The sequence below is a fragment of the Platalea leucorodia genome, assembly GCF_965183815.1.
Source record: "Platalea leucorodia genome assembly, chromosome: 5".
Taxonomy (NCBI): Eukaryota; Metazoa; Chordata; class Aves; order Pelecaniformes; family Threskiornithidae; genus Platalea; species Platalea leucorodia.
In genome coordinates, this window is record NC_138827.1 from 15,779,518 (window position 1) to 15,801,672 (window position 22,155).

General features: G+C 55.6%; 3 protein-coding genes across 4 annotated transcripts in view; 1 reads left to right on the forward strand and 2 right to left on the reverse strand.

Moving 5' to 3' along the window:
* Window positions 1-2,245: 2,245 nt before the first annotated feature.
* Window positions 2,246-7,570, forward strand: MED9 (mediator complex subunit 9). The gene is made up of 2 exons (XM_082314295.1): window positions 2,246-2,423; window positions 5,771-7,570. Exons 1-2 carry the CDS (start codon window positions 2,266-2,268, stop codon window positions 5,985-5,987), a joined length of 375 nt encoding a protein of 124 aa, XP_082170421.1. The 5' UTR covers window positions 2,246-2,265; the 3' UTR covers window positions 5,988-7,570.
* A 1,428-nt stretch (window positions 7,571-8,998) lies between these two features.
* Window positions 8,999-10,580, reverse strand: RASD1 (ras related dexamethasone induced 1). The gene is made up of 2 exons (XM_082312114.1): window positions 10,132-10,580; window positions 8,999-9,853 (listed from the first exon to the last, which is right to left on the reverse strand). The coding sequence occupies exons 1-2, from the start codon at window positions 10,415-10,417 to the stop codon at window positions 9,303-9,305; spliced, it is 837 nt and encodes a 278-aa protein (XP_082168240.1). The 5' UTR covers window positions 10,418-10,580; the 3' UTR covers window positions 8,999-9,302.
* Window positions 10,581-19,251: 8,671 nt separating this feature from the next.
* Window positions 19,252-22,155, reverse strand: part of PEMT (phosphatidylethanolamine N-methyltransferase) — a gene marked incomplete at its 5' end in the record, with an annotated part of 41,855 nt that continues 38,951 nt past the window's right edge. The window contains 3 exons of one of the 2 annotated variants that reach the window (XM_082311839.1): window positions 19,252-19,284; window positions 20,955-21,015; window positions 21,798-21,872. In XM_082311839.1, the coding sequence (XP_082167965.1) occupies window positions 20,961-21,015; window positions 21,798-21,872 (130 nt within the window). In that variant the 3' untranslated portion in view covers window positions 19,252-19,284; window positions 20,955-20,960. Of the gene's footprint in view, window positions 19,285-19,338; window positions 20,187-20,954; window positions 21,016-21,797; window positions 21,873-22,155 lie in introns of those variants that run through there. The other variant, XM_082311838.1, reaches the window with a different exon arrangement.

A 22,155-nucleotide genomic window follows, 5' to 3' on the forward strand; every position in this document is an offset into this window, starting at 1 on the left:
AGGGAAGGTGAGAGGCAGGGACAGGGAGGAAGGCCAACTAGATAAAGCTGTGTGTTCCAGCTGCTGTGGGAACACATGACCCAAAATGGGAACTGAATGGCACAAATAAATGCTGACTGACAGCGCTTTAGGTACGGCTGAATGGTATCTGCGTGTTGTTACCTGCTCTAACGACTGCCTGACTCACCCATCAGAGGCAGGCGTCCAGCAGCCTAGCAATTAGCCGCCTTCCTCCGTAAAGTCAAGGGGAGAGTTAAAACCAGCACAGTACAGAGGAAAGTGTCCCCCACGGAGCCTGAATCAAACCTCGCTTTAGAAACAGCCCATAAAAAGTGACAGAAATGAACCTCTCCGCTCAGCCCCACGCAAAGGACACAGCATCCTGTGCCTCCTGCTTGGCTCAGTCAAGGACCATAAATACCACCAGCCTCCCTGCAGGGATCTGCTCAGCGGGACCTGGGCTCCCCCGGGCTCCTTCGCACATTCCGGCACCAGTGCCTGAGCTGGGATCTATTCCTGACAGTAGGAACAAAGTGAGCGATTGCATCTGCTATATTTAGAGCAAACAGTCAATACTCCGCGTGTTTAAATGGTTACCAGCATTCTCATTTGATATATAAATAGCCTCTGTTTGCTTTTTGGAAGAAATTGGTTTAAAAGAGAAAATTGCCTTCCAAGTCATCCTCAGCCCATAAATGTTGAGCAGGGGGGCCTATTTCAAATGAAAAATTAAATCATGCATTTTCTCTAAGCTAACGCAGGAAGAAAAACTCATGACTGTGGCTGGTATTATTAGCACTGCGATCCTTTGTGTTGATAGAGGGGTTTAAACACAGCGGCAGCAGTTTGCTGAAGCAAACTCTGAGGCCGTTTGGTGCAGAGAGGCATCATCCTCCACCTCCCAGCCTCAACCGCATGCCGTCTCGAGCTGCATCTTCCACCCACAGGTCAGCCACGCCAGAGCCCCGTTTCTTCCCCCTCTCCCAGCTTCACAGGGTTCCGAGCCCTGATACCAAATTTCTGTCTCTCTTCCTCCAGATTCCTCCAGTTTCCAGCCCAGGCTCTCAGCCAACGCTCCAGCTTGCTTTCCCTCCGACTGATGTCAGCCGTGCTTCCTCCCTTGGGCAGAAAGCCTGGTCCTGCGTAAGCATTCGTCTTTAAGGCGTTACAAAGACCATGTCCCCGTCACTCAGCCCCCTCGACATATTGTCCCCAGTTGCATTAAAGTCAAACTAAGGACACCAACTAATGAAAAACCACAGCAGAAAGCTGGGATCTAAGACAGCAAAACCCTGCTGTGGTTATTGATTTAACACAGAATAATGCAATTTTTCCCCTAAGATTTGGCTCAAAAGGGAGGGACGCATGCAGGCTTGGGACACTGATCTGAGCGTTTCGAGGGACTGGGAGCTGCTGCCAGGCCAGCGCAGGAGAGTTCCTGCGACCCCTTCTCCTTGCCCTGCCCTCGGGGTGCCGGACCCCACGCTCTGTCCTTCCTCCGGCCTCCCACGTGGAGCTGGGTCCTGCACAGGGCGATGCGCCAGCGGGGCGCGTGGGGCTCAGGAGGGAGCGGGGATTGCTGGGGGGTTGCAGGGGCACAGCCCAAGCTCAGGCCCAGACCCAGCCTCAGGCCAAGCTCAGGCTTAGGCCCAAGCCAAGCCCTGGCCCCAACCCCAGCTCAGACCCAGACCCAGACCCAGACCTGGCTCAGGCTCAGGCCCAGGCCCAAGCTCAAGTTCAAGTTCAAGCTCAAGCTCAGACCCAAGTTCAGGGGAAGGCCCAGGCCCTGGCCACAGTGCAGGCCCAGGCCTATACCCAAGCCCAGACCCAAACTTAGGGGAAGGCTGAGCTCAGACCCTGGCACAGGCCCAGGCCAGACCCTGGTGCAGTCACAGGCCCAGGCCCAAGCTCAAGGAAAGGCCTGACCAAACCCTGGCACAGGCCCATGCCCAAGCGCAGGGAAAGGCCCAGCCCAGGCCCCAGCACAGGCCCAAGCCCAGCCCAGGCCCTGGCGCAGGCCTAGACCCAGGCCCCGGCGCAGGCCCAAGCCCAGCCCAGGCCCTGGCGCAGGCCTAGACCCAGGCCCAAGCTCAGGGGAAGGCCCAGCCCAGGCCGCGGCGCAGGCCTAGACCCAGGCCCAAGCTCAGGGGAAGGCCCAGCCCAGGCCCTGGCGCAGGCGGCCGGCGGGGCGGTGCGACGTGACCGAGCCCCGCCCCGCTCCGCTCCGTCACGGCGCGGCGCCGCGGCCGCCGGCTGGGGTCCGCCATGGCCTCGGGGGGCGCCGCCGCCCGAGCCGCCGAGGAGCCGCCGCCAGCCGAGCCGCCCGCCGAGCAGAAGCCGCCGCCGCTGCTGCCGCCGCCGCCGCCGCCGCCCGCGCAGGAGGAGTTCTCCTTCCTGCCGCTCGTCCACGACATCATCAAATGGTAACGGCGGCCGCGGCCACCGGGCCTCCCCCCGCCCCGCCGGCACCCGGCCCCCCCCCGCCGGGCACCGCATGGCAGGAGCTGCCCTGCACCGGGCCCGGCCCGGGTCCCTCATCCCTGCTCCAGCCACCCCCCTCCAATGATGCTGTCTGACCCCCAGCGTCCTCGGGGTGCCCGGGGTGGGGAGCAGGGCTATGGGGTCCCCCCTCGAATGATGCTTTCCCACCCTCAGCATCCTCAGAGTGCCCCGCACAGGGAGCGGGGCAATGGGATCCCCCTCTAATGATGTTCTAAACCCTCAACATCCCTGGGGTGCCCTGGATGGGGAGCAGGGCAATGGGGGCACCCCTCTAGTGATGCTCTCCCAACTTCCCAGCATCTCCTTTGCCCTTTTTCTCACAACAATAGTTCCTGGGAAGAGCGTCAGAGGGAGCTGGCACAGCCCCAAGTGCATCTCCACTCCCAGTCATGCCAATACCCGGGTGGTGTTTGGGTCACCCGGGCAGTGCGGGTGCTCCGACGGCCCAGGTACACTGCCCCACCATTAACACCCAGGAGCAGGAGCGTTGTATTTGCGCTGGGTTATTGCCCCGGGTAACTGTACTGCTTGGCTGATAACAGCCTCAGAAAGTACAGGCAGTGCTGGGGCAGGAATGCAGCCCATTGCTGGGGAGTCATAAAAAGGGGGATGGCTTCTGCAGTGGTACAGGTTAAATTGTTCTCTTCCCAGTTCAAGATCAGAACTGTCAGGGTAAAAGATACTTGTAGAAGGATCCTGAGAACTGGGATGTTTCCGGCCCAGGATAACCCCTTCAGAGATGCTTGTCTGAGGTCCTGGTAGGAGCATGGCTTTGCCATGAACATCCATCCAGGCCAGCTCCGTGCTCTCACCTGGGCACACTGCGGGGTGAGGCGGAGGGCGTGGGAAGCATGAATTCCCGTGTTACTGGTTGTGGGCCTGGCTGCCTTTTCCCTGTGCGCTTATTCAGGAGCTGAGGCTGGTTTGTGTCCTGCTGATGTTTCACTTGTATCAAGCACGTCTGAACAGTGAGAGAGGTTCGCTCTTAAGGACTCTGCAGCCTGAGAGCCATGGCAAGGAAGAACTGAATACCCCCTTACACACCAGTTCGGATACAGAACGGGCATGAGAACGCAAATGCTCTGATTTCCCTCAGTCTCCCCATTGTGCTGGAGGTGGGCAATTGCCCCCGACCTCGATTCTGCCTGATCTGTCCAGACCACAGAAGTGAGGCTAAGCCCATTGCCAGGTTCATACATGTACATACGCAAAGTGGGCAGTAGCCATGGGCTGAGACCTCCCACATTCCTGCATGTCACCGAGCAGGTCATGGTGACCCGCAGACGACAGTCCCTAGGATATCTTGTGCTCTGTCCCACTGAGCCACCCACTCTTGCTACCCCGCTACGTCCCTCGGCCTCGCCACGGCATTTCCTGGGTGGCTTGAGCAGATGTAGGTATGCTAAGCAGTGCTGCAGACGGGTAGGACCGCAGAGGCAAGCGGTGGGATGTGTTGCCTCATGTCCCTGACAGATGGCAAACATATTATCCTTTAACACAGCCGCTAGTTGCAGAGCCCAGCCCTGCTGTTTTGACAGTGACTCAGCTGTGAAGACACATCTCCAAGGTGACTCTGTGCTCGGGAGCGAGGATGTATCGTGGAAATTTGCTTACATTCAAGGACACGTGCTCTATCCTGTTGTTTGGGTCCCGAGAAAGTTTTTCCAAGCAGGGCGTGCTGATATTTTCACCCTTGTACCATCAAATGGCGTTGCCGCTGAGGTCCCAGTGCATGGCTCCACCAGTGGTGGGTTGTGCTGGTGTAATGAAGAACACCGTGCCTGAAGGGAGGTCTTACGTGCAGTCCATCAGCACAGGCTGTGGTTGGACATTGCGTTGAATCCTGTGTTACTGCAGGCAGCTGCGGTCTCTTCCCACACCTCCTCACCCCTGCCTGTCCATGCCCTCAAAGAGGGAGTCACTTCAGCGGCTGGATTCAGCAGGAAAACCACCCATCAGAAAAAAAAACCAAACCTGACGTAATTATTCCTTTGGATTACCCAGCTGGACAGGCAGCCATCAGTTCTCTAATTGTGGGGAGGGAACAAGACTTGGGGAGACCTGGAGCGGGGAGGACGTCCCTCTCAAAGCCAGCCTGCAGCTATCATAGATTAAAGGCAGTGTCAACCCATCCTTCCCCAGACGTGCCATGGGGTTGTGCATGTGCCTGTATTTTTCCACTGCAAACCTGACCGTGAATGCCTGCATAATGGGGATACATTATAGTACCAGCTGCAGTTTTATTTAGAGGGGAGTAATGAATATTTTGTTCCAACAGGCTTTTTAAATGAACGGGGACCATCTGGTTAAAAGTTTTGCTCTAAGCCATGTCACGATTCCCCAAAGTTATAATCAAGCACCTCTCTGCCCTGGTCATGCCAAGTGGATTTATTTTTAGGTCTGGCTATCGAACAGGCTCCCAGTTTTCAAAGACCATTAGAATCCCACTCTCGTTATTAACAGGTGCCCTGGAAGCGGAGACTCGCTTTTGCCTGAAATCGGTAAAACTTCTCGCTGGTGCTAACAAAGCTGAGGCAGATACTAATGAGGGTTTGAGGGCAGATGCTGCCTCAGACAACACTGATCCTTGAAAAGCACAGAGCTGGCTGTAGAACCAATTGTGCTGCTCTTGGGGAAAAAAAAATATAAGCTGTCGCTTCTCTTTTATTAGGTATACATCCCCAGAGAGTCATTTTAAAGCTCCAAAGTACCGCTTTCTCTGCCATTGGATACTCTGATACTTTGGGGACCAGTTTCTATTTTCCACTGTCAAGCTGTTTGACTGCATTGATTTTTTTGTATTACAGCAGCAACAGGTCACAGATGAGAATGAGATATTTTTTTCCAGGTGCCTACACAGAACACATGTATGTAATCTTACCTTCCCCAAAGAGAGATACGGGAGTTCAAACAGAGGGAGAATGTAGCCCGCTCCATGGTAATGTTTTAAAGCTGCAGACCAGCTCCTAACCTGATTGATGGGTCCTGAGGTAACTGGATTGTGTGCTGGAAATTAGCAGCAAACCAGTTTGCCCTAGAGGCTACCCAGTCTGTATATCTATCTGTGTCCATGTTATTGGGATAGGTGAATTAGGTTTGTGTAGTAGCTAGACCAAAAGTTTCCTGGTGAACTCCAGTTCACCAGGACTTAACCAGGGTTAACCAGGCTTAACCCTGGTTGTACTGGAAATGATAGTCGCCCCCCGTGGGCTAAAGGGACGTTCCTATAGGAGAGTTCAACAATGTCTCGATTTTCTGTCCTCTGCAGCATGGATAAGGACAGCCAGGATGTTCACCAGGTGCTGAATGAGCTGAAGAACAAGTTTCAGGAGATGAGGAAGCTGATCAGCTCCATGCCCGGCATCGGTGTGAGCCCAGAGCAGCAGCAGCAGCAGCTGCAGAACCTGCGGGAGCAGGTCCGGACCAAAAATGAACTGCTGCAGAAGTACAAGAGCCTTTGCATGTTTGAAATCCCCAAGGAGTAGGAAGGGCACAGCTCTGCTCTCTGGGTCCGAGATACCTCCTCTTATGGCTGAACAGGAGAGAAAAAGGTGGCAGAAGTTTACTTTTCCTTCTTTTATGCTTTTTTGGTCTGAAGTTGTGCCTGTGTGGATCACAGGTATGTGACACTGAACCAGAACACTGTGTGCTTCACGTATGATGATTACAGTGGTATGTTCACTTTGATCTGCTGTAGCACTGTGCATTTATATATGCATCTTCTGGTTTCTCTTGGGGTGGTGTGGGTTTTTTTACATTCAAGCAAGCAGGAGACACTGTTTTCTCCTCACAAAGGGTCAAAGTACCGGCTGGTTAACTTCAACAAGAAAAAGAGGGCATTTTCTGCAATTTTTTTCGTGTCTGAACTGACACAAGTGGCCAGATATCAAAAGGGAGCATAAGAGGGAAGCGTGAGTTATTTGGCCCTGCTCCTGGAAAGGGTCTCTGGGGCACTTTCCAGTCTGCGTGTGTTGAAAGAGGAATGATTGCTTTCAATTACTTTTGTATTTCTCTCCCTCTCTTTTTAAACAAGTGATGGCTGTGTCTGAGATGAGTAAAGATTTAGAAATTCCAAACTGCCCCTCTTGTGTGTTCACTGAGTGGATGTGGGCTGAGCAGGGGCCGGGATTTGGCAGCACAGAGGACGTGCGTAGCCTGGGCCCAGCTCCTGTGTCGTTACATTGCTTTTTTGGAAGCAGAGTGACTTGGGAGAGCAAAGCAGGGACTGCCAGGGGAGTGGATTTCAGTAGGCTTTGGGTGCGTAAATCTCCTTGCGCAAGTGCAGCTTCTAGGCAGTACGCTGGGCATCTTGCTCTTAAAACAGAGGAAGGGCAAGCAGGATCAAAACAAAGGGCATAAATGACAAGAGCTTTTAGTTATTCCATACGTGACAGAATTCAGGCTCAACAGGACGGGTCAGTTCCACATCCGAAGTGCTCCAGGGGCTTCCCAGAAACACAAGCACTTGAGCGGCTTGAACATTTGCCAGCAGCTGATGGAAAGCTCTCAAATGTTGATTCGCATTCAGATGTATCTCGGGGCTCCCCTGCCCTCTGTCCTCCTGCTGTCAGCTCTTACGGTGGCAGATGACAACCTGGTAAGCAGTGCCACATCTCAGCGTCTAACAAAGATGTGACGGGACCTTGAATTTCACGGTTCTCTGAATAATGCTGAAAGATGGAGCAGGTCAGTAGTGGAAGAGGTGAAAAACCAGCTAGTGAAATACAGTATCTGTTGAGAGCCAGCGTCCGAAGGCAGGTAGCACTCGTGCCTTCCAAAGAAGAGAAGCGAGGTCTGTTTGGGTACGGTTTTTCTTTCCTAAACCAAAAGGCAAGTAATTCTGCTCGTTGGGAGCTGGGATGGTTGCGACACACCTGTAGCCTAGAGATTACTCTGTCCCCACTGGAATACTTTACCAGCACTTTCTTTGGGAAGGTGCCAGTGTGTAAACTTTGAGTAAAGCAGAACACCAAGATAAACAAAGCACAATGTACACTCTTTTTATTACTGAGATTACCTTTCTGCCAGCCGTTGCCTGTCCCAGCTCAATAAATTCTTGTGTCTCATGCCTGGATGGTGGTTTCCCTTTTTTTGCCAGTTGCTGTTCCTGTGAAATCAGGGTGTACACGGAGCTGGAAGAAACAACGTGTTTCCAAAGAAATGTCTGGCACTTAGCACAGGAACAAGTTAACTCTGTCAACCTGAATCCAAGTTTCAAACGAAACTGAAGCAGATTGGTTTGCAGTCTCACTCACCCACCTTAGTCTTGTGGCTTTGATAGAATTTTTTTGCCATTAATATGTATTAAATGTAGATTTGTTCTGCTGCTTGGAGGGGGAACGGGGGCTGAAAATGAACTGAAACAGAAGCTGGAGCCAGGGAGAGCTGTTCTTTGAAGTGCTTTCCCCTTTCCCTTTCACTTCTAGCAATGGTTACTGTGACTTGTTATTAGGGAGAGATTAAAAACAATCAGATGCAAAGGTGACCTTTCGAGCAAAGTACTTCCTTTACTCATATTGCAAAACAAAAACAATATCCCGGACGGGGTGCAAATGAATCACTCTCTGTTGACATCATTAAAGTGTGCTTAGTTAATCGGGAAAAAGCATGAAACACAATCGGCTCTTTATAATGAAGTGATGTCAGTTTGCTCGGTTTCTGCAGTGAGCGACGTGCCAATGCCCGGCGTGTCATGGGGCTGGCGGGATCGTAACTCGGCATTAGTGAAGTGAGGAAAGAGTCCTGGCTTGGTGACCCGTTTGAGTAACTAACTCTGGGCCTGGCCCCTCGTTACCCCGTGTGGCAAGAAATCGGCTGCTTGCAGAGACTGAAACCTTTGCACTGGGAGTCGGAGAAAGTGGGGTAATAAAAGGATTGAGTTGAGAGGCCGTTTTTACACCTCAGAGCTGGGCTCAGGTCTCGGTTTAACAGGATTTGGTTTTGCTATGGGGTTGGGCAAGGAAGCAAAAGCAAACCCACAGATGTCATTTTAAAAAGATTTTATTAATTTGTAGAAAAAATAAAACATCAAGTTTCACCCACGGTAGAAACACTTGAAGATTTTTTGTTCGTGTCAATGACAACCAATACCTACATAAAGTGCCTATTATTTTCTTACTTAAAAAACCCTTCCCACTCCCCCCACCCTCCCCAAATCTTGCAAATCAGACAAGACAAATGTAAACAAGAGTCAGTTTTTTGGTCCATCGGGGCTGTAACTCTGCAATGTCTTTGCAACAGGAGCATCTTCTGCACGTGTTTTGCAGACACAGATGAACACACAACACAGAGCCAGAGTCCGTGCACAGCTTCTCAAGTTTAAAAAAAAAAAAAAAAAAAAAACAACAACAAAAAACCAAGCCCAAAGCCCCAAGCAGGCGCTGGCAGGCCTCTGCCCTCCCTCCTGAAGGCAGTGCCCGAGGCTGGGTGGTTTGGGAGGGAAAGAAACACCAAGGTCTGTGCCCTCCACGCTCATCCTCCCACCTGGCTGCCCAGCAGCGTACCCTTTCCCTGTCTTTCTGCCCAGAGGAGGCTGCTCCCAGCGACACCCCCCCTCCTGCCCTCCAAAGCTTCCCCCTTCACATCCCTTGCTCCCAAAATGCACCCCCGGGGGAGGGAGCCGATGAAAGCGATCCCTCGGGAGAAGGGAGGCTGGGGAAGAGGCGACCCCTTCTCTGCCCGGGTGGGCACCTACCCACCCTCCTGCCTGCCCAAAGTCAATTAGGAAACGAGCATCTTTCCCCACTCCCTTCCTTCCTTCTTTCCTTCCTTCCTTCCCATCGCGGGGCGAGCGGGGGCTCCTAGCTGATCACGCAGCGGTCCTTCTCCTTGCTGTGCCCACCGCCGATGGCTTTCTCCCGGATGTACATGAGGTCGCTGTGGACGCTGGGTCGCCGGGCGAAGGGGGCCACGATGCCGTACGCCTCCTCCGTGCTGCCCCGGCCCCCCTCTTTCAGCAGCTTTTTGCCTTTCAGTGCCTTCTTATGCAGGATGTCGCAGTACTGGACCGAAACCTTGCGGTGCAGGTCAGGGCTCATCTCGCTGGGCAGCTTGGCCATGGCGAAGAGTGCCTGGAACATCTGGTCCAGGCTGCTGTTCTTCTTGGCTGAGATCTCGAAGTAGGCGCATTTTTTGGGGTCCCCTCCCACCAGCTGCTCGATCTCCCGGGGCTGCACCTCCCGGTAAAAGTCCCGGTCGCCCTTGTTGCCGCAGATGACCAGGGGCACCTCTATGTTCTCCTTGGTTTTGTTCTTCAGGCACGACTTGGTCTCCAGGATTTGTTGCTTCAGGCGCTGCACCTCCTCAAAGGAGTCCCGGTTGTCCAGGCTGAACACGAGGATGAACACGTCTCCTGGGGACAAAGAGGGAACGTGAGACGGCTGCAGGGACGGGGACGCACACAGAGACCCGCTGCCTAAGCCATACAGAGACCCGGGGTGGGAAGGACCGGGCAGCACCTCGGTCCCGCGTCCTCCCACCCACCCCGTGCAGGCAGCAAAGTTGCCCATTATGTGCACACGCAAAATCCCTCCTCCCGGGACTGGAGAAACATCCCCAAACTGGGCAAGAAAGCCTGAAATCTGGCAAAGGAACTCCCCCCCTTCCTCCTGGTGCTCCCCAGCCAAGTACCTGTGAGGATGGAGAGGCGGCGCATGGCTGGGAAGGGGTGGTTGCCCGACGTGTCCAGGATGTCGAGCTGGTAGACCTCGCCGCGGATGCTGTAGAACTTGCGGTGGAAGTCCTCGATGGTGGGCGTGTATTGCTCCTCGAAGCGGCCGGTGAGGAAGCGCGAGACGATGGCCGTCTTGCCCACCTTGGAGGAGCCCAGGATGACCATGCGGTAGCAGTTCTTGGCGGGGATGCTCAGCTCGGCCTCGCTGGGACACATCTTCTTGATCATCGCTGCCAGTTTCATTGAAGCCGGCGAAGGGGCAGCTCGCACCGAGAGGAAGGAGGATGAAGAGGAGGAGGAAGGCGCTGTCTGCCCGGCTGCTCAGCCCCTCTCCCCTCGCAGGAAAGGCCGGTGTCAGCTCTGCACGGCCGCCGCCGCCGCCGCGTTTTATGGAGGCGGCAGCGACCGCCCCTGGGCGCGTCACGGCCCGGGGCGGCGGCGGCTGAGTCAGCGCGCGGCCCCGCGCCCGGCCCGCGCCGCCCGCCTCGCGCCGCGCCCCGGACGGGCTCCCGGGGCCGCACCGCCCGGGCCGCTGGCAGCCCGCTTCGGGCTCCCGGGGCCGCACAGCCCGGCCCGTTTACAGCCCGGTTGGGGCTCCCGGTGCTGCACAGTCCCGCCCCACTTGCAGCCCGGTTGGGGCTCCCGGTGCTGCACAGCCCGGCCCCGCTTGCAGCCCGGTTGGGGCTCCCGGTGCTGCACAGCCCGGCTCCGCTTGCAGCCCGGTTGGGGCTCCCGGTGCTGTGCAGCCCCGTCCCGCTTGCAGCCCGGTAGGAGCTGCCAGTGCTGCACAGCCCGGTCCCGTTTGCAGCCCGCTTCGGGCTCCCGGTGCTTGACAGCCTAGTCTCGTTTGCAGCCCGGTTTGCACTGCCTCTGCCAGCCGGACCCTTTGCAGTCCCGACCGCGCTCCTGGTGCTGCACAGCCCCGTCCCGTTTGCAGCCCGGTTCCCACCCCCGGTTCTGCGCAGCCCCGTCCCGCTTACAGCCCGGTTCCCACTCCCGGTTCTGCGCAGCCCGGCCCCGTTCGCAGCCCGGTCCGGGCTCCGGGTCCCGTTTGCAAGCCGACCCCTGTGTAGCTCGGCTCCGGTACCCGATGCTTTGTATCCGTCCCGTTCGCAGCCCGGTGCGGGCTCCCGGCGCCCTGCAGCCGGCTCGGGGCTCCTGGGGCTCCGCACGCCCTGCAGCGGGGTCGCCCCGAGCGGGAGCCCTTTGCCAGCCGCGCTGCCTGGGTGCAGGGACCGGGAGCGGGGGGTGCCGGGGGTCCCAGCCCGCTCTCCGGCGTGGTTTTGCTCCGTTTTACGCTTCCTGTCAGTGCAGGAGCGGGTGTGCAGGCAGACAGACGGCAGGAAAGACCCGGTACGGTGTGTGCTCGGGGCAGGGCACGGCAAGAGAGAGGAATCTCCGTCCCACCGGGCACTGCAGCCCGGTCGGAGCCCCGACCCCGGCCCCGACCCCAGCCCCAGCCCGGCCGCAGGGCGCGGAGCGCGGCGCCGCCGCAGCGCCGACTCCCCCGCTAGGGGGCGGGCGAGGGCCCGGCGGGCAGCGCGCGGGCAGGGCGGGCAGCGCGCGGGCAGTACTGCCCCGGGCAGGGCTGGGGAAGCTCGACCTGAGGGCATGAGGGCCCTGCAGCCCCTGTGGGGCCGTGGAGGGGGGGCTGCCAGGAGGAGGAGGAGGAGGAGGATGCTCAGAGGGATGCAGGCGCAGTGCAGGCAGCAGGGTTGCTCCCGGGGCGGGCAGGGTGCAATGGTGCTTCTTCATATCGGGGGCCTGATCTTGTCGGGTGCTGAGCTGCTGGGTCTCACTGGAGCCGGACGCGAGGGCCGGCCCAGGCAGCTCCCCGGGCCCCGGGCACAGCAGGGCTGCAGCGAGCTCGGCTGAACCGGCATCTTCCGAGACAGCGGCACGCAGGCAATAGTCCTCGGGGAAACGGGAGTGTTGCTGTGCTGGGGGATCTCTGTGCCATCATTAAGTGAGAGACGAGGCCCAGGAAAAGCCAAGTTCCTTTTTCACATCAGGCTGATGAGAAAGTTTGAATAAAAATAAAAACTGTGAGGATCTATTAGAAAAAAAACTTACCGGAAGGTGGTGTTTAAATAAGGTTCAGGATAGCAGAAGCCTCACCTACAACACTGAGAGGGACCTCAGGGACAGCTAAAACACACAAATTCGTGGAGCACGGTGCATTTCATCCGCACCCCTTGAGAAAGGGATGCTGTCTCCCCCGAGCGTGGTCTCACACTTGGACATTAATTTAAACACTGTCCGAAGGTTCACAGAGGAATTGCAGTTGTCTGTGGGGCGGAAGGGAGCAGCGGTTTAAACAGCCCCTTGCAGCCCCATCCCTGCCTGCAGGGAAGGACCCTGCCTGGCAGCGGAGGCACAAGGACGCTTTGGGGAGATAAAGTGGGACGGCTTCCCATGTGTATTGATCCGTGTGCCAGGCAGCGAAGAGGTTTAATAGCCGATTACAGAGCACAAATGCATCACCCCAAAATAACAAAAAGATCATTTAATTGAAGCGGTTGATGGAAAACAACAGGGGGAATAGGAAGCGCCGACCTCTGGGGGACAGACAAATCGAATATCTCGATTGGTGTTTATTGTTAACCGTACAACTATTCATCGTGCCAGGAATGGGTAAAAATTCAAAGCCTACTCTTAGGTTAACAGGCTTCAGCGATGGAATATCTATTTGCTCCCTCCAAAAGGCTCTTCAGCGACAGCAAAGGCAGAGCAGGCCACAAGGCAGATGTGCCGCCAGGATCCCGTGGGCTCGGCTCAGGGGCGCAGGGTACGACCGGAGCCACCCTGCCAGGGACCCCCCGGGAGCAAGGGCAGGGATCCCGGGCAGGCAGCGGAGAGCTGATGGCTGCGGGAGTTCCCGGGGAGAGGACGTGGGCGCTGCCTGCGCTGTCCCAGAGCCCAGCTCCTCGCAGCGTCACGCAGAGCCTGAGGAGAGGAGCATTACGAGTCATTAGGCTGAGTGAGTCCCCCCAAGATCATCTAGAAACTCATCTCCCGGTGGAAGCAGAGCACATTTGCTGGGAGCTGGCTGCCAGTGATGGATGATAAAGGATCCACCTCACTGCGAGGCAAAGCCTTCCCACGGTTATGACTCTGTTAAAAATCACCACCTATTTCTGACCTGCCTGCAAATAGCTCGAGTCTTAAGCAGGGGCAGATAAAATAGCATTTTCCCCCACGGCTGCTGTACCGCCTGTGCAGAGTTTGACCCTGCCGTTTGCAGGGTGTTTTGCTCCTTGCCCAGTTTTGGAGGATACAGGCTCTTTGCTCGTTCACGCAGCTGCTCGGTACAACGAGAGCCTCAGGCAGGCTGCTGTGCACGAAACCCAGCGACCGCAGACACCTTTAATGGAATCAAACATCTTCAGTACAGATCATTCCCTGGTTTCTTGCTATTTCTCTCCTTATTTGCACCCTCCCAGGTTTACCAGCCACCTGCCAATGAACAAAACCCGCCCGGCAGCCGTGAGCAAGTGGCTGAGGAAAGGAAATTCCACGAAAGTCACACAAACATCCCAGCAACAGAACACGTGGCTCCCCAGAGTCTGGCTTGGACGAACTGTGCAAGCAGCAAAACAGAGCTCACAGCAGCAACAGCCTCTGCAAAAATGTAGGAAGCAAAATGTACCAGGAGGCAGGAGCGCGGATCGTGCCGCCCGGCCCAGGGACAGGCGAGTGGGGGGATACTTGGAAAAGAACAATTACATCAGAACATGACTTTGATTTCTGAGCATGCTGCGGAGCTGGGAAGTATTGTCATCCCAGGGTCGAGCCGGCCTGGGTTTATGGCTGGGTCCTATGGGTCCAAGCGGCAAAAAAGCCAAGACTGGAACAGCCGTTTTGTGCCTTTCCCGCCCCGGCACACACAGACCCCGCAGCCTCTCCCGGGCACAGAGAGCAGCACATCCAGCATGAGCTTGTTACCTTTGCCGTTAAGATGCTTCATGTCCTACCAAGGGCTGGTCCTCTGTGCAGCAGCCCTTGCCCCAGCCCTCGCCCCAGCCCGGCTTTCCTGGCTCCCCAATTCCTGCTTTTCTCCCCCAGGACAGGGCCCTGTTCTTCAGACAGGGACCCTCTCCCTGTTTGGTGTACAGCACCCCAGCGTGCTGCTCGTTAGCCCACTCATGAATAACCAGCGTGGGCTGTGCATTTCCCAGCGGTTGCTGGCAAACAGCGGGGTCTTGTGGGACCCCAAATCCTGCCCTGGCTGCTCCCCTAGGACAGGAGAAGGAGCGAGGGGGCAGAGGAAGAGGGGAGCAGCTGGGTAGGGAAAGGAAGGGAGGCTTTAGCTATAGCTCTTGCTCGTCCCCCTGGGGAAAAGCATCTGATTAAATCAAGATGCAGCATCCAGGGTTGCTATTTATTCCCTATATTATTAGCTTGTCTCATTTTATTAAATCTCCTTTAAGGCTTTTCAAAAGAAGCACATAATTCACAACATATAATTTTTCCCAGATGAGACATGATGCAGAAGCAGGCTGCTCTGTCACTGGGGACCAGGGGGTGGGTTTATTTGTTTCCTTCCCCCACCCCCTACTTCTTTAGCAACACTTTTCATGTCTCTTGATTCCTTTTAGCATTTGGGATTTGATTAACAGAGAATTTGAAAGCCTGAGATGTCTCAAATCCCCAATTCCTTGAGTCATCCAGGCAAGGGGCGGTGAGAGCTCCCTTGGAGACACCATCCCTGCGCCCGGCACGATGCAGCTCCCGGAGCAGGCTTGTGCCGTGCCGTGGTCTCCGGACTTTCTGTATCTGTTCCCCTTCTCCCATCTTTGGTGTGTGCTTGCTGCAATAAACTTGCCAAAAACCCATGGCAGGGGCTGAACACCCATATCGCGGTGCAGAGCCGGGGAAGCAGCATGGTCCAGCAGATCGCTTGGTGCTGCTGCTTTCCTTACCGGCAGCACAAACATGCGTCGGACGGCTGAACACATGGCGAGAGCTGGGGTTTTGGTGGCAGTGCTCTGCAGGGGGCTTGGCTTCGCTGATCGGCCGCCCTGGGGATGGTGCCCCACTCTCCTGCCATGGAAACATGGCCCCTCCGAGTGCACCGAGATGTCTTTAACTCATTGTCAATAACCATGTGGCACAGCTGGGTCAAGAGCAGAACTGAGGTTCCCCGAGCCAGAAGCACCCTGGGAATCCTCTGTTCCTGGTTTCCATCCCATCTCATCACCATCCTCTCGCCTGCAGTTCACTCGAAGGCAGCAGCATCCCGCCAGCATCTGGCAGAGACAAAGGCGTTTATGTGTCCTGGATGTGTCCCCAAACTCCAGCACCTTCTGCTCCCTGCAAAAGAGCGGCAGCCTCCCTGGGATTAGAGAGAAATGTCACCTGTAACTGGAGATGGGCAGCAACTGGGCTTGGAATATAGGGCGCAGGGGAGAGGGAGGCTCGGTGCCCCCGGTGGATGCTTTGCTACAGATTTCAGGAGTGTTCCCATGGAAATAGTGATGGCTGCTGGGGTTATAGGACAAAAATAAAAGCCCAGGAGGAGGCAGGGAGCCAGCTAGGCAGCGACAGGCTGGAGCTGGCAGAGGGATGCACAGCCGGTGCTGAGGGCTCGGAGCCTGGAGGTGTTTCGTGTCTGGGTCCTGCATCCACCCTTGCTGCTTCAGTCGTGGGGTCCAGACGGGGCTGAGGCCAGCACAGGGCTGGAGGCTGAGGCAGAGTTTGGGACTGGGGGGCTTGAGCTGGGCAAGGGCTGAGCCTCGCTCCATGCTGGTGCCCAAATCGAGGACCCTGGAGGCTCCCGCAAATGCTCAGCCCTGGCGCAGCAGCAAAGCAGAGCCACGGGCAGACCCCTGCCCTGACATCGCCTTCCCGGGGGGCTCTGCCTGCTCTGTCTCCCTCCTGCAACCTCAATTCAGAAAGGAGCCACGCTCGGTAAACAATTCCCCTCTGAAGGAAATGCAACATGGAAAAAGCAGCACATTCCTACATTTTTTTTTTTTTTGAAATAAGATCCAAGGAGGATGCGGCGCAGCATGGCCAGCTCACCAGGCTGTCCCGGGGCGGCTTTTTAGTGTGCAGATTAAAGAAAACAGCCTCGTAACTTGTCCTCTGGCACATGGCGGGAGCTCCGTGCGTAAAGGCCCCCGGGGTGGAGGGCGGAGGCGGGCTGGGGCCGGGGCGGGTTGGATGGCGTCGCCGTGCTGTCCCCGGCAGGAGGGATGTGAAGGGCGGAGGGACGGTGGGCACGGGGGGATGGTGGGCACAGGGTGCGCTGCTCTTCTGGTGCTGGGGGTCGTTTTCAAGCATCCCCTGGGCACCCACGAGACAGGGGCTGCCTACATCTGCAGACCCCAGAGCAGGAGCCTGACAGCAGTGCCCATGCGGCTCAACCCCGGCTCTGCCAAGGCAGGACAGATCCTGTTCCTGCCCCAGGCATTTGTTTGGGCTCCAATGCTGGTGGTTCCTACCTGGAAGTATCTTCCTACCAGGGCATTCTTCCCATTGCATTTGTGACCGTTTAAAGCTAAGACTGCTTTCCCTATGCAGCAGGGATAGAGGAGGCTGGTTTATTCCCCTGTAAAGGTAAGTCCTTTGTGTCCCCCGTCTGCCTTCTCTGGATTAAGGGGTCCCCAATAAAGTAGTCAGTGCCCAAACTGCCCCTGAAAGCCCCCATACCAACTCTGCTCAAAGCTCATCTTTCTTTGATTTTGCATCAAATCCCAATCGCTGGCAAAGCAGCCTGTCTCCCCTGCCCACCGAATGGCTGTGCTGAGGTTCAACCTCGGCGTCGGGACGGGTGTGGGAGCCACTGCCAGAGCCTGAGCCCCCATTTCCCTCCATCTTCCCGAACAGCAAAAGTGCAGACTCAGCAAGCCAGGCCTGGCAGGAGCCCAGTGGGAATCGTGACTTCTCCATCGCTCCACCGATGCGACCCAGGCTGCCTTGATTGCTCTGTATGTTTATTCTCTGTTCCTGGCTGATCATGTGTGTTTGCCACGTAAGGGCCAGTGGCCGTCCCTCCCCTGGGTGAAGGCAGTGCAGCTTCGCCGGGCGAAAGCAAACATGGGTGCAGGGTTATGGGTGGTCACAACAGAGGGCAGGGCCTTTGGGGACGTGTCCCGGGTTCTGGATGTCCCTGCCATCCCATTGCCTTCAGGGAAAGGACCACAGGATGCGGCCTCCATCTGCAGCCCAAAGTGTCCCTGGATGAGGCATCCCGCAAGCATGGAGCTGGCCCCGCACCACGTGCCCATCGCTGGGGCTGTTTGCGTTTGTATGGGTGGTCCCCCCACCCCAAAAAAAAATACCACATGCAGTTTCACGGAGCAGAAGACATGTGCGGGGGAACCACACAAACGGCCATGTGAAGAAAACCCGGGTGGAGCGCGAGGGTGGGCACAGCCGCTGCCGGGGGCTGTGTGGCGGGACAGGGTGACCCGAGGCAGCACGGTGCGATGGACGTGGTGATCCTGGTGTCCCTGCCAGGCAGGAGTTGTGATTTAACTAGTTTCTCCTTTCCTGGTGTTTGCTCTGGAGAAATGTCCTGAACATCAAGGGAGGCGTTATCTGTGGCATCTACACACAGCCTCATGTGCGGCATTTCCCAAGGTTGCAAACAAACCCCCTGCCAAGATCAGATGGGCCCAGCAAGCCCCACAGTGGATTTTGAAGCCATGGAGTTATGAAAACAGACCCATGACCACTTTTCCAGGGACCCCACTTGGTGTTCAACGCGTCCCCAAGAGCCAGAAGGATGCACCCGACTGTGCCGGCATGGCTCTGGGTCTGCAACCGGCTGGTCCTGGGGGTCCGACGGTGCAGGTGTTTTCTTTGGAAGCAGGAGGAGTCTCATATCCTGACCTGGAGGCCATGGGGTCCATCCCTGCACCAATGCAGGATATGGCCCAGCCGCAGCCAGGCACTGGCCCTGGGGATGGGAAGAGGGGAAAGAGCTCCAGCACCACCAGTGCTTTGTGCTCAGCCTGAAGGTTTCATCCCCACCCTCTGTAATCTCAAATTCTTAGAAATATTAGGTAACTAATTGGAGAGGAATGAATTTTTTTCCTTAAAACCAGGGAGGGAGAGTCCCTTAATCCCTTGCTGTTAAATACTATAAAACAATATAAATAATGGTGTCTCTGTGTTTTCCTCCCCACAGCACTGGTGAGCGGCATGGCACTGCCAGGGACTGGCCCGGGCCAGAGCCACCCCCAGGCCCAAGGGAGAAAGGCTTGGACCCTGCGAGATGGGCTTGAACATCACCTTCCAGCTCCTCAGTTTTGCTTTAGGTAACAGAGCAGATGCCTCTAAAACGTCAAACTCCAGCTTTACGGCAGCCAGAACCAGTTCTGTGAACGCAGTGACACATTAATCTGTGTTGGCTGCTGCGGGAAGAGCTACTAAAAACGGGGATATATCTGGCATAGCCCCAGAAAAACCCTTGTGCAATGCAAAGCTGACACGGAGTGGCTGGGAAGTGGGAAGGGTTGGGTTTGAAATGGCAGATCAACGGGGAAGGAGTCCATGAAGCTGGTCCCAGTGCAGCACCAAACCCCTGTGCTTTTGGGATGCTGCAGGCACGGGAGGGGAAGCAGCTCTGTCACTGGGGTTTAAGGTGACAGACACCCATCTGGGGGGGCTGATGCTGGCTGGGGATGGGAATGGTACAACTGGGGTCCTCCCAGCCTCGCAGTGGGGACAGGGAAAGGCGTGCGTGGTTCCCAGACAGACAGCACAAATACAGCCCTCGCTGCGTTCTCGTTAAGAGTAATCCTTCCCGAACAAACACATGTCTCTTCGGTAAATACTGATTTCACCTATCAACGAATCTGAATTTATTTACATCAGAGACTTTGAGCCAGGCCTGGCAACTCTGACATAAATTGTCTGAACAATGCAACACATCCTCTCCTTGCTGGTTGCTATGGGTACTGGGCTGTTTTAGCCTCTGTCTATAAACATTAACTGTGAAGGCGATGTGGAAAGTTATCTAAAAATAAAATACTATGCCCAAGTCTTTAAGAGAAAGGTCGTTGAGATGGTGATAAAAAAAAATCCTCGTGTAATGGTTCTGAAGCGGTGAAACACAAACACAGCATCCGTGAGCCCGGCCAAAGGAAACAGAGGCTGGACTGAAAAGAAACCAACACTTTTAATTCCTGCTGAGCAACGCCAGAAGGGTGAATTACAACATGCAAAAGCAAAAGGAAATCGGACCGTTTCACGGAGGTGACACCGAGAAAAGGGAGGACCCTCTGCGGAGGGGACAACGCAATGCTGAGACACGGCACCGCATCCTGGTGCCTGCGAGGGAGCCGGCAGCAGTGCAGCTCCCTTCTCCAGCGCCGCTGCCGGGGGCTTTACATTACTTTTTTTTGGTCATTTACAGCTTATTTCTCAAACTCTTCTGGGAATCTGTAAACACTGAACCTGGGCCTGGAGCACCGCCCCTGGGAGCTTCCCATTCAGGGCAGGATCCAGCACTGGGCTCTTTGGGACTCACAGAGGCTGGTGGCAGGGGCAGAGGGGCAGATCTGTACCCAGCTGCCGCACAGCAGAGAAGGCAGAAGCAGCATTTCCCTCCCACCACCCCTGCAAGGCAGTGAAAAACAGCTGGAAGGCACTGGGTGGTGGGGAAGGCAGGCAGGACCCTCACGTGGCACCTGGGGAAAAGGAGGGGCTGGGTGGGTGTGGAGGGGACCGGGGCACCGACACGGCCAGGGATGGGATATCTGCAGGGTGCGGATGGGGATTGACTCTTCCCCTTGGGCTTCTCCATGCTGGAGCTTCCCCATGGGACGGCTGCCATCCCTCCATCCCCCTTGGTGACAGGGACCTCCAGCTCCCATGGGCTGCAGCGAGGAGGTGCCGCCGTGCTCAGGCTGTTCCTCTGATCACTTCCAATACTGCAGGGTGCTCAGTTGGCTCATTAAGGGTTGCTGGGCTGATTAGTAGGATACATCTCAGTAGGAAAACGGTCAAATCGGACAGCGTGGGGACCGGAGAGGCACGCTGTGCCGAGGTATCCCAAGCACTGCTTCGCAAAAGCCAAAGAGACAAGACTCTGTTAGGGACCTCACTGGTGCTACAGCATCTTTGCCGGGGCAGAGGCTATTGGGCTGCCAAAACCTCAGCAGTGCTGTGTGCTTGTCCAGGCTCTCCAGCTGCCAGTGGGCAGATGCATCGGGGGTTTCCAGGGAGGCATTTAACCCCAGGGAAAGGAGCCTGGGCAGGAACTTACACTTTTGCAGAAACCTTTGGCCCCAAAGAGCAAGCCTGGGCTGAATTTCTGGGGTGAGCCGGTACAAGTCCATGTGCAGAAATGCTCTCAGCTCAGGCATGGAGCAGCCTTGGAGCAGGGATGCCCAATTTCCCTGCGGCATGGTGGGGCATGCAAGCCCTCTTGCACCATCCCTGCCACTTGCTGGAGCATCTGCCATGGCCCATAGCTTTTTTCGGCCTAATTTAGACTAATCCTGGAGCCTCGAAGCTCCCTAGCAATTTTCCCTCACACTGACTCTCAAGTATATAATCAAAACAATTTTGGGGCTGCTGGTTGGGTGCCAAGAGGCGGCTGCAACCGCTGCTGTGTAAAAGCCTTCTCGCCTGGGTTTTTGCAGAGGTTTGAACCTCAAATCCATTGAGAAGTGTAGGAAGGGCTCTGGAGGAGCCGGGGAAGGCAGGGCTGGGCAGAGGCGCACTGGGAGGGTGGGTGGTGCTCCCGTCCCCATCTAACGCACTCGTAGGTGGGGGAGTCCGGCAAAGCAGCCCCTCTCGCTGAAACGCCGATCGGCAAACATACCTGTTGCTACTTGTTCTTCACTCCCTTCTGTTTCTGCCGATATATTTCCTCTGTGAAAGGCCTGTGGTTGGGAGTATGGGAATTTGGGGAGAGAGGGGGTAGAAACACAAGAGAGGGGCAAAAGAAGAGAGGAAGAATTAAAATCAAGACTACTGTGTGCTCTCCTTTGGGCTCAGAAACTCTGCCCTTCACAGGTTGGCACAGCCTGACTACTCCTGTGCCATGGCAATCCTTGGCTCGGTCTCTCTGGACCATGGAGCAGCTCCAAGCTGCTCCCACCCGGGACCATCCCCGCAGCAAGCGGGATGAGGCTCAGCACACACTCAGGCTCTCCCTGCACGAAGACCAGCTCTCTTTTTATCTCCTCCTCCCTTGCAAACACAAAAGACCCTTCACTGCTGAAGCACAACTGCTGCTTCTGGAAATAACTCTGGGCTGCTCTGTCTGGGGCTGCAGGTGTATTGTGGTGCAAAATATCAGAGAAGCCTATACAAGGAACTACAAAATGCAAGCTCTTCTTGCAGGGTCTCTTCAGATGACACAGTAAGTCCTCTCACTGCCTTTCTTATTGTTCTTGTACAGACAGAATCAGGCACCCGAAAGAAAAAAAGATCTCATTTTGATAAAAATAGACAAATGCATAAATGTTTCTAGACCTCAGCAAATAGTTTCAGAGAGGAATCTGCCCATTATCAAAACAGCTGAAAAACAATCCTCTGTTTTCCTTCTTCCCCGCTGAATTAATTGGAAAAAAACATCTCTACTACTGCCGTTCCCCGAAACCTTGGGAGATAAAGCTGGTAGAAATTATTAGAAACTCTCCAGCTTTGCAAAGCTACTCACCCCTCATACAGCATTGCGATTGTGTAGGAAATTGCCACTACAGCTGTCAGCAAAAGGCCAGCTGGGCTGGCATGCCTGTTTTGAAAGAGAAGGAAAAGATCAGGTAAGTACATGGGCTTATGCAAGACCTGGTTTAGAAAGTGAAATGAGATGCTAGGCTCCATGAGAGCACTCTCTTGCTCATTAAACAGAAGCGAACAAAAGGTGGGGTTTTTTTTATACTTAATGTTAACTGTCTTAGACAGATGTTACTTGGCAAAGACTCTTCCCAGCCTACTTCGGCGACTTCTTTTAAGTCTGATCCCTGCACGTCTCTGCTAAGAGAGCTTCTGCTTTGATGCTAAGTCCTGAGATTATA

What these genes read in the sequence shown, in the direction of transcription:
- MED9 (XM_082314295.1), top strand. Translation starts at nt 2,266, where the DNA reads ATGGCCTCGGGGGGCGCCGCCGCCCGAGCCGCCGAGGAGCCGCCGCCA. An exon ending in GTCCACGACATCATCAAATG is followed by an intron (nt 2,424 to 5,770) that starts GTAACGGCGGCC and finishes TGTCCTCTGCAG; the next exon opens with CATGGATAAGGACAGCCAGG.
- RASD1 (XM_082312114.1), bottom strand. Translation starts at nt 10,417, where the DNA reads ATGAAACTGGCAGCGATGATCAAGAAGATGTGTCCCAGCGAGGCCGAG. An exon ending in CCGCCTCTCCATCCTCACAG is followed by an intron (nt 9,854 to 10,131) that starts GTACTTGGCTGG and finishes CTTTGTCCCCAG; the next exon opens with GAGACGTGTTCATCCTCGTG.